The 9,957-nt window shown below is 37.8% G+C and overlaps 2 protein-coding genes across 3 annotated transcripts in view; one reads left to right on the forward strand and one right to left on the reverse strand.

Moving 5' to 3' along the window:
- Positions 1-953: 953 nt before the first annotated feature.
- LOC107725701 (uncharacterized) lies at positions 954-3,601 on the reverse strand. 2 transcript variants are annotated; one of them, XM_016535074.1, is made up of 7 exons: positions 3,291-3,601; positions 3,093-3,138; positions 2,692-2,831; positions 2,147-2,279; positions 1,971-2,066; positions 1,819-1,874; positions 954-1,345 (listed from the first exon to the last, which is right to left on the reverse strand). In XM_016535074.1, the coding sequence occupies exons 1-7, from the start codon at positions 3,493-3,495 to the stop codon at positions 1,206-1,208; spliced, it is 816 nt and encodes a 271-aa protein (XP_016390560.1). In that variant the 5' UTR covers positions 3,496-3,601; the 3' UTR covers positions 954-1,205. The 2 variants fall into 2 exon arrangements, with proteins under 2 accessions (XP_016390560.1, XP_016390561.1); XM_016535075.1 differs by having other exon boundaries at positions 1,259-1,340.
- Positions 3,602-5,778: 2,177 nt separating this feature from the next.
- rdh10a (retinol dehydrogenase 10a) overlaps positions 5,779-9,957 on the forward strand; it is an 11,724-nt gene continuing 7,545 nt past the window's right edge. The window contains exons 1-2 of the mRNA XM_016535070.1: positions 5,779-6,479; positions 7,608-7,843. Of these exons, the coding sequence (XP_016390556.1) occupies positions 6,191-6,479; positions 7,608-7,843 (525 nt within the window). The 5' untranslated portion in view covers positions 5,779-6,190. The remainder of the gene's footprint in view (positions 6,480-7,607; positions 7,844-9,957) is intronic.

Raw genomic sequence — 9,957 nt, forward strand, 5'->3', positions numbered from 1 at the left:
TCTAACCTGTAGGGTTTGGAAGATTTATCATTATTTAATAATAATAATAACTTAAAATAATAATATCCTTCTCATTGCAGGTGGTTCCTGTAATGAAGTCTTGAAGCCAAAAAGACATTATCTCTCTTCTCTCTGCCCAGAATGTGCCAACCTAGTCTTGAACCAAATCAACCTGGCCCTTTTCCTTTCGACAAAAGACACTTTGGTGTAGAATGGAGCTCTCCCACGCTCTCGAAACCTCATGTCACTGGTGGTCATTTTATGGACCACAAAGGCCAAATATATTGTATGATACACAAAAGGGGCACATAAATACATTTCATTTTAATTTACTCCTCATCCAAATGTCTTACAGTTCATCCCTTTAAGTGTCTAATCATAGGCATTAGTTTTCAACTACTGTACACTGAAGACAAGTAACATTTATAAGGGCTCTAACCTGTAGGGTTTGGAAGTCAGGCTGATTTGGAGTGAGTTTAAACAAGCTGAGCTGAAATGATAAACCTACAGTAGTGTTTTATTAAAGGACTCTTTGTTAACCGTTTGTTCCAGGTCATTTTGATTGACTAAAGCTGAAAGCATAGAATGGAGCTCTCCCACGCTCTCCAGGAGAACCTGCACAAATATGCAGCCTCCCACCTGAGTTCCAACTACTGCTGTATCTCTAATGTACAGTTTATTATCAGCTAAAACATACAGCAGCCATTTGTTTGTGATTGCTATTGGCTGATATATACACTTAGAGTTTCATATTATGTTATAATGCAGTTCTTAACTTTTAGATATTGTTGAAAGAATATGTTTCTTTGACAAATATGTTTTTTTGGATTATATTAAGTACTCACGGCAGTACACAAAGCATAAAGTTTTTTCATATATGCAACACGATTTAGAAAACGTATATAAGTGCTATAAATTCCATCATCACTGTAGTTTAAGGCAATGTTAAGGCAGTTATTCTTGGCGAATACACGATACACTTTCATGTAAATTTGAATTTAAATTCAACAATCCCTGATAGTTTTACATCAGGAATGTAAATGGTTGCTACAGTCAACGTTTTCATTTCATTTCAGTTACAATATAGTGGTTGCGCTACAACACTCTGTACCTCTCAAGTTTTTCTCCTTGACTTTATTTACTCCATCTTGGCACAGTTGTGATTTCTGGAGTCAAGTGTTTCCTCTTTGGCTAATGAACTCCGATTAAGAGTCCTGCCTATTGATCTTTTTGAGTCTCTTCATTCTCTCCTGCCGCACCGTTTCTGCTTCCAGAGAGGAAATCTCTGTGAGCCTCTGAACAAAAGAGGCCGAGGCACCCAGATGTGGATCAGGGTACGACTGGGCTGAAAAACAATTACCGGCCCACAGGCTGGTTAGACAAGAGCAGTTTGCTTATTCAGGTTTACACAGGTACCGCTCTTCTCACCTCATACAATAGACTGGGAATTTCAATAATGGCCTACAGTCTGGTGGGGGACGTGAGGTGTGTGTGTGTGTGTGTGCTTAAGTGTTAAGTGAGTTAAGTGTGTGTATTCAACGTTTGTGAGCTCATGAAAAACATGTGAAATTCATCAGTGTCTGTGGTCTGAATCTGTAATAGGAGTGAAGTGAAATATCTCACCTGTTAAACACCGAGCAAACACCTAAATAACACATGCTATGTGCTCAATTTACCAGCGTCAACTGACATAAATAAGCTTTCAAAAATAGTCTATTTAGATGAGTTATCACAAGGTAAATGACAATAAATCTGTTAATTGATGCTAACTAATAAGCATTTAAACATTAGCTTTAAGCTTAAAGCTGAAATGCTCACTTTTGTTGTTAGCACCATCAGAGAAGAGATAGCGTGCTCTATTTTTCATCCTTAATCTGAAATGCAGAGAGTAAGATGAGAGAGTAGAATAAGTATGCAATAAACACAATATGTTAGCCAAATAAATAAAAAAATAAAAAAATCATTGTTACCTGTTTTTATAGTTTTGTGATAAACAGAGTCGTCCACTGACAGATGGGGTGGTGGCTGGTAACAGAACTGATGGAAATGAAGCCAGATAATCAGACCTGGAATTGATTTAGAGAAAATTAGCGATTGGATGAAAAAAGATCGTAATGCAATATTTCAACAGTCTTGAAGAACTCGCCCGCAGATAAGTGGTCTTGGGTCGCGCGGGCAGAGTTCTTTGCGGTGGGCAAATCTGGTTAGATTGTGAGAGCGATAAACATGGAACTCCTGAGAGAGTGGATTTGTAGGGTTGTGGTTAATCAGAACATCATCTGTTTGGGAAAATAAACATATTAATACAAAGTTTCCAAAGAAAGTAATAGAAGCATCTATAAATAACAGAATCATCTAACCACGTTAAACTAAAATGATGGCAAAAGCATTCCGTGACTAATTTTACTTCGATCTAAAGAGATGATGATGATGCTGAAATGATGTGCTGCAAAAATATTCATGCATGTTGTGAGCGCCATCTATTGGCTACCCCACTGAAACTACCAATTACACATTTGTTCCATCTCATCAAATAATGATGACAGTATCATAATCTGAATACACATGGTAGGCCTATTAAGATACGTTCTTTGCCCTTTTATCCCCATTTGTGAACTAATAATGATACAATGAATGTCTCAGGCATAATTCATTACTATCTTAACATTATAAAAAGGATAAATACTGTACCTTCAATGCCAATAGTGATGTAAGTTCCATTTCTCCATTGTTTATCAAATAAGAAATGCCGGCCAGAAATATCACTGTCATACACATTGTTTTGTGAGGTTACGTTTGAGCTATTTTTGGCTAGAAATGGAAGCAGTGTCCTGTGAAGTTGGAAAGACACAAACAATGTGGAATAATGTGTCATATATAGTGGTTTCATTCATGTTGCCAGTGTGTTTGTGTAGAAATACACCTGGCAACTTTAGTGACTTATTCAGTCTTTGCATAGATTGCTGTGGAAGTTTCTATATAGATATAAGAAACCAAAGAAAACAACCACTCACACACACACACACACACACACACACATACACACAATGTCAGCATGTCTTTAAAAAACATTACTTTGTTAGTATACTCACCCTTTAGTAATAGAGCTGACACTGTGAGGCTTTAGATCCCTGGAATCTACAATTTCATATTAAACATTAAATGTACATGCTAATAAAACATGTGATACAGTTCATTATCTGGACACTCTTTAGGACTTTACATACAGATAAATGCATCCAGTGGAATCTTGTATTTTGCTGGAGAGACATTTAAATATGAATACTCACCACTCGGACTGCATGGGCATTTCTGTGTCGCTGAGAAAGCATTCAGCCTGGATTCAGCAGCCGTGGAACATCCAAACACTGGAGGACTGGAGATGTAGTTGGAAGGATGAGTGGGTCGCGCGTCTGTAATGTCCTGTATTATCAGAGGAGCCTCAGTTGGCAGTGACATCAGCTTACGTCTGACGACGCTGGTATGAGGCTTCATCTCCACTTTCAGATGTCAGACAAACTATAATGTCATTATAGTCCGTTTAAGAAGCTTAACACTAGAAGCTAAGTCCATTGTTTCACTCTTATATACGGCGGTGAATAAAAGTAAAAAACGGAAGCTGATAGTCCATTGCGTGGACGTTTCCATAGTTACTGCCAAAACCACGTGACACAACAGTTTAGTGACAGGAGTTAAGATAATTAGTAATAGAGTCATCATTACATAGATAAGTGGACAGGATAAACGCAAAATTGTATTTGATTTTACTCATACAAACGTAAACGTATACGTGTATATTTATAACATAACCACACGCAGTTTGTTGATTTGAATTAGTTTAATTGCTAACGTCACAGAAAATTTGCCTAGATTGGTGAATTGTATGTATCTTTTATTTTATTTACTTATTTGTTTACTGTACTGCATAAAACTAATGTTACGAATTTTTAAAACACGAATTAAACAGCAGAATCGATTTACCAAAAAACAATATGTAATTACAGTGTCAGTCCAATAGGTGGCGACCTTGCAAAGGCATTTATTTATTTTTATTTTTTATTATTTAAATTTTTTTGTATACATGAAACTGTCCCTTCCAAACTATGGTAGGAAAGCAGATATGCCTTGTTTGTTTCATGATTTATTCATATAACGTGCGGCTGAACATATATTAAAAACATTAGCTAATAGCAAACTAAACCGTCAATATATCAGAGTTAAGGATGACTGAATCCCATTAATTATTAATTAAGACGTGCATAAAAGGTTAAATTAGCTAATCATATTTTCAGTAATCTGTTAAATTATGGACAACACAACCAGTAAAGTACTGAGGCGTCCAGTAACACATTCAATCACTAATATTATAATTATATATTATATTATTATTTTATTTTTTATAAAATTATTATTATATATATATTATAATAATTACTGATAAACTAATGTAGTTTGATTTGTATTAGTTATCTATTTTAGTTTTAGTTATGACGTATTTTGAGACACTGAAGCGCAAATGCTCTATCGACTATAATCAGCTGGTTTCTATGGAATACTATGTTCATTGGTTAAACCCTGTTTATAATGTGAGCAAGTGGATAGTTTGGATGCATAATTTATTCATGTCATAGATTCAATGATTAGTTTATGTAAAAAGTCACTAGAAGCCCTCACAAACTACTTAGACTGCTGTCAGATGAATCCTCTCCCAGCAACTCTTTGCATTTGGTCACTTTCTGGCAGTTTTTGGTAAATGTGGAATGAGGTTTAAAAGTTTTACTAGGGCGGCTGAAGCAGTTTGGTGCCAGGACAATGACTTCTCCTCAAACAAGGCCAGGGAGAAGATTGTAAACTACAGGAGCCATTACAGTGATCGCACATCCAGTCACATCAATTGATCTGCTATTGAGAGGATTAGCCACCATCACCACTATGCCCTGTGGTCTAGAAAACATGTCAGACTAAGGAAGGACTGATTTAGACAAACTTCTACAGATGTGCCATTGAGAGTATTCCTGCTGGCCGCAGACGCTTCAGAAACTGATCTGTACCTGAACACAAAGAACTGCAGAGGGCAGTGAAGACAGTGCAGTTCACTACTAGCCACGAGCTATCCAGCATCTCTTGAGAAGGATGTCTCAGAAAGCTCAGATCCATTCTTAAAGAACTCAGCTGTCCCATCTGGTAACAGTGTTCTGGCAAATAATTGTTTTCTTTCTCAGACTTTATTTGTATTGCATGGGAACAAACATGCAAAGCCTTCACAGTTTTATGGTTTTAGGATTCAGTTTGTTTATACTTCAGCTGGTGTCCATATAAATGATATACAAAATGTAATGCGCAAAGGCTTTACAGTGTATTTTTCTGAATAAAATAATGAAGAGGTTTAAAATGTTTCATTTTCAGATGCACTTTTCTTTCATTCATTGCTATTGTTACCACTACAATGATCTTTTTGGGCTTGTATAACAATGCATTGTTATCACAAAAACTGCTTTTGCTGTAGGCTTATTGTTGGAAATTTTACTTGCTCCAAGCAAAGCACAAATCCTACAAAATCCCATACTATATGCATTGATATTCGTTGCATTAAAAAATACAACCACATACAATTAGTCAGACAGTGTTATTACACATCCACTCTGTCTTCCCAAACGTCCACAGCTGAGCTAAGTAGATGTAAATTTCAATCAGGCATCTCGGCCAATCACTCTGTGGGGTCCTGTGGAGAGGGGCTGGTTTAAATAGAGCCCGAGCAGCAGCGGCAGCTCTGATGAGGTCTGGCTCTATCTCGCTCCCAGAGCAGCGGCGCACCGGCAGCTATCGAGCGCATCCGTGCCGGGATACAATAGGTTTCATACGGGCATTCGCTGGCGGGGAGATTCGGCTGTATTTCTCGCCAGTTGTAGCGTTATATTAGTGCTTTTATTTGTGATGCTCCTATTCTAAATGCGTTATCTTGTTGACTGGGTTAGACGATTTTATATATGTATATTAGTAGTTGTATGACAGTTGGGGTTAATTGGATGTTCACCCCATAACCTTGAATAAGCGGATAGTTAAAGAATCAATTATATGCTGATGTTAGCAGCACAACAGCAAAACTCAGGTTGTTTAGTCATTTAGGTGTAACTGGACATTGTGAGACGTTCATCGTTATTTAAAACAAAGTCACAACGCGGCATTAGACATGATAATGAACATTGTCGTGGAGTTTTTCGTGGTCATGCTCAAAGTTCTCTGGGCCATCGTGATGTCCGGACTCAAGTGGCTCATACGGCCGAAGGAGAAGAGCGTAGCGGGACAGGTGTGTGTGATCACCGGGGCGGGCGGCGGACTCGGGCGGCTCTTCGCCAAGGAGTTCGCACGGCGCCGGGCTACACTGGTGCTGTGGGACATCAACAGCCACAGCAATGAGGAAACTGCCGAGATGGTGCGACAGATCTACAGAGAGCAAGACAACCCGATGACTAAAGAGGGTAAATGTCATGATTTCTTATGTTTACCTGAACTAACCGGTCTATAGTATTTAAAAAACAACAACTGGTTAAAGTTAACTAATTATTATATGTAGACTATGGTAGCGTTATGTCTTTGTAGGTATTTAATATTGTTTTGTGTAACGTTAGTCCTTGAATGTTTGATGTATAAATAAGATGGGTAAATATGGGTCATCACCCATACAATTTCTTTTTGTTTAAATGTCCAATAACCGATGTGCAGAATCGACTTTTTATAGGATATAGCCTATTTTTTTCCCCCCTTATTGGCAAGACAAACAAACGCAAGAGAATGTTTTGAATTGAATGTTGTAATCTGACATTATATGTAATATTTAATAAATATTGAAGTATTAAAAGTATTATTACTGTTATTATTGCCATTAAGTCGTTGCACTCCAGCCAAAAGTTATTTTTACATTTTATTATTATCTTAAAATTCTACATGCTTGTCGCTTGCGAATGACTGGCTGTAAAAGTGGTGTAATTATTCAAAAGATGTTATAATCATATGTAAGTTTGCTTATGAACACCATTGTTTTAGGTTGAACACACAGTGGCAATTGTGTTCTGGGTGATATTCCACCCAAAAATTCCACCAGTTAGTAGACATTGAATGGCCAGTTATCGGTCTATCTTTATAAATTAGGCCATAGTGTTACCTATTGCCACAATTATCTTAGTTATATATTCATTCAACATTTTGGCTCCATGACGGAGATTTTTTGCCAAATGCCTGATGCAGATTCTAACTCTGAAACAATTAATTATATTGAAATAAAATTAAAAAAAAACTCCTGCAGGCTGCTATAGCTTGCAAAATTTAATACATTTTGGTCTTGTTCACCCGACGAAGGTCACATGCCCAAAACGTATTAAATTTGTAAGCTATACCAGTGTGTGGAATTATCTGTGTGGAATCTAATTATTTTAGATTATTTACTACTTTTTTCCCCCCCTACACAACAGCTTATATGATTTATCAGGAGTTGCGGTGGTTTTCTATTTATTTTTATACTTAATGAAATTCTCATCAAATGAAGCTTAAGGTGCACAGGAAAGTTTTGTGATTCTCTACCTCTCAGATGATCTGTGTTTTTTCCAAAGGAGCTGTTGGCGGTGTGGAAGAGGTCCCTCCGTTCCAGCCGCAGGTGCATACGTATGTGGTTGATGTGGGCAAGAGGGAAAGCGTGTACTCCACAGCAGAGAAAGTGCGCAGGGAGGTCGGTGAAGTGGACTTGTTGATCAACAACGCTGGTGTTGTGTCCGGCCACCACCTGCTGGAGTGCCCCGATGAGCTGATCGAGAGAACCATGGTGGTGAACTGTCATGCACACTTCTGGGTGAGTCTCAGTTAACTTTGTAACTATTCAACTGTATACAGCAATATTTTATCTAATAGTGTAACCAGTCAATGTGCATCATAAAGGAAGTGTACAGCTCTTTTTAAGTGGGAAAACGCAGTGGAATGCACTCTTTTAGTGATTGTGCTATAACACATGATGCCACTGTCCATGCATCCATCTGTTCAGCACATACTCATTTCTCTGCTCTGGTATTTGCACTTGTGCCAAGTTGGAAAGCAAACCTCTTTTGCTCCATGCATGTTCATAAGCCAGAGTGAAGTTTGAAATTTTGACTTTATACTCTAAAAGAGCAATGTTTATTCTTTCAAAATCAATTACATCAGCCACTTTGAAGCTCAGTCGTTTAATCCGTCTGGTGTCGTTGAGTGCATACAAATGTGTCTGTCGTCTGAGATGGGCCACCCCCTTAAAACACTCCTATAAGTGTTACATATTCCTCATGTAATCACTCCAGTCTCATCTGTCTGGCCCTTTCTTTCTTAGTCTGTAATCCATTTGTTTTCATTCATTTCTATGTTTGTGGCAGCCAGTATTAATATTTACGGCTCAGTCTGGATGTTCTGCTGAAGTAGACATCCACAGGCTGTGAGATTATGAAGATCTGGCATGGGTTCAGTAAGAATATCAGAGCTGATCTGGGATCAGATTACCCTCCCTGACTTATTTAATTCAATCGCTGTGAGTTATAACATCAGAACTGGTCTTAAAGCCATACTTCCACTCGGAGAGGTTTTATTAACATGCCCCCTGTCGTTTCAACATAGTCCTCTCCAGAGCTCGTCGATCTGCGGATATAAACAAGCTCTGAGCAAGAGAACTCCAGCAGGGAATTTTAGTAAGATCACCAGGAACAATCTGCTCTGCCTTGGTTTGTTAAACACTTAAAGTAATGTTTTATGTATTTCTTTTTCATTCATTTAGACCCTATGAAATCCATTTTAAAACGTTTTTTTTTTTTTTAAAAGTGGCTTTTTTTTTATTGCATCTGTATTTGATATTCTAAAAATACTGCAACATGCTTAATATGTCCTGGCCATATGTGACAATATAGGCAAGGAAACTGTGATTAAGCCATTTTTTAAAGCCCATTGAAGAGCACATCCTGCCTGGGGAAGTACCATTTGGATGAGTCCATTCTCACTTGGCCTCACTAATTAACCTCTTGCCAGTAAATGCGCAAACGGCCTGTCTGTAGTTTGCATTGTCTTACTGAAACCACCTTCTGGGGCGATCTGTAATGGGGCAGTGCATTTTAAATCATGCTGCTAAAGTCATGTTGAGGTGGATTGTGGATGGGTTTTTTTCTTGCACGTGTCTGTTGGGGATTTTTATATTTTAATGATTATCAAGACAGGATGGTTAATGTTTTTTGGAGAAGGGAGGGTTGACATAATCCCAGACTGCCTAGAAAATAAATATATTCATAAATATTGTTGGGCTTTTTACTCCGAATAAATGCTTTTTGTAGTCCTTAGGGTAAGATATCGCATTACAACATCACACTTCCTTTTATAAGGGAACACTTTTTTTTTTTGTTTGTTTACATTGGCAGATATGTGGATAATGCTGGAAGTCCTTCTAATGGAGCAAGAAAATGCTTGGCCACAAACTGAGCTTAAGTGTACACCATGTTCTTTGCTATCTATATTTTCCTTGGTTTTTTATTTTTTTTATTTGGAATTTGTTCAGTGTAAGCCACAGTGGTGCTGTAGCAGATGCACTTGTTTGAGTTAGGATTCTCATTAAGGTTTTGGTTGTGTTTGCACAAGCTTTATGCAGCACATGGTTTCTTGTGGGGGTTTAAGATGAAAGCAGAGCTTAATCATTAAGGACAGGCAAGGAATACCGAGTGGAGGATGTGGTCATTAAAGCCACAAGCCAGCTGAATAGAAATGCAACAACACTGCTTTCCCTCTTTCTTTCTTACACAAACATGTTCTCTTAATTGGTTGCTGCTTGCATGTGGTTTGTAAAACTGCAAGGCTTCCTCTTTTCCCTTCTTTTGTCTTCCCATTTATAATTCATTGTGTTGGCATGTTTTGTACAGAAATGATTTTAAATATGCATGCTTAATGTGGTGTTTAGCACTG

This window comes from Sinocyclocheilus rhinocerous, unplaced genomic scaffold, assembly GCF_001515625.1.
Source record: "Sinocyclocheilus rhinocerous isolate Xijiao unplaced genomic scaffold, SAMN03320098_v1.1 scaffold1327, whole genome shotgun sequence".
NCBI lineage: Eukaryota > Metazoa > Chordata > Actinopteri > Cypriniformes > Cyprinidae > Sinocyclocheilus > Sinocyclocheilus rhinocerous.

Bases quoted from the DNA above. Each gene is read 5' to 3' on its own strand.
- LOC107725701 (XM_016535074.1), bottom strand. From the start codon at position 3,495: ATGAAGCCTCATACCAGCGTCGTCAGACGTAAGCTGATGTCACTGCCA. The intron at 3,139-3,290 runs GTGAGTATTCAT...ATGAAATTGTAG, and splicing joins ATGCCCATGCAGTCCGAGTG to ATTCCAGGGATCTAAAGCCT. The intron at 1,346-1,818 runs GTGAGCATTTCA...ATTGTTTTTCAG, and splicing joins TGATGGTGCTAACAACAAAA to CCCAGTCGTACCCTGATCCA.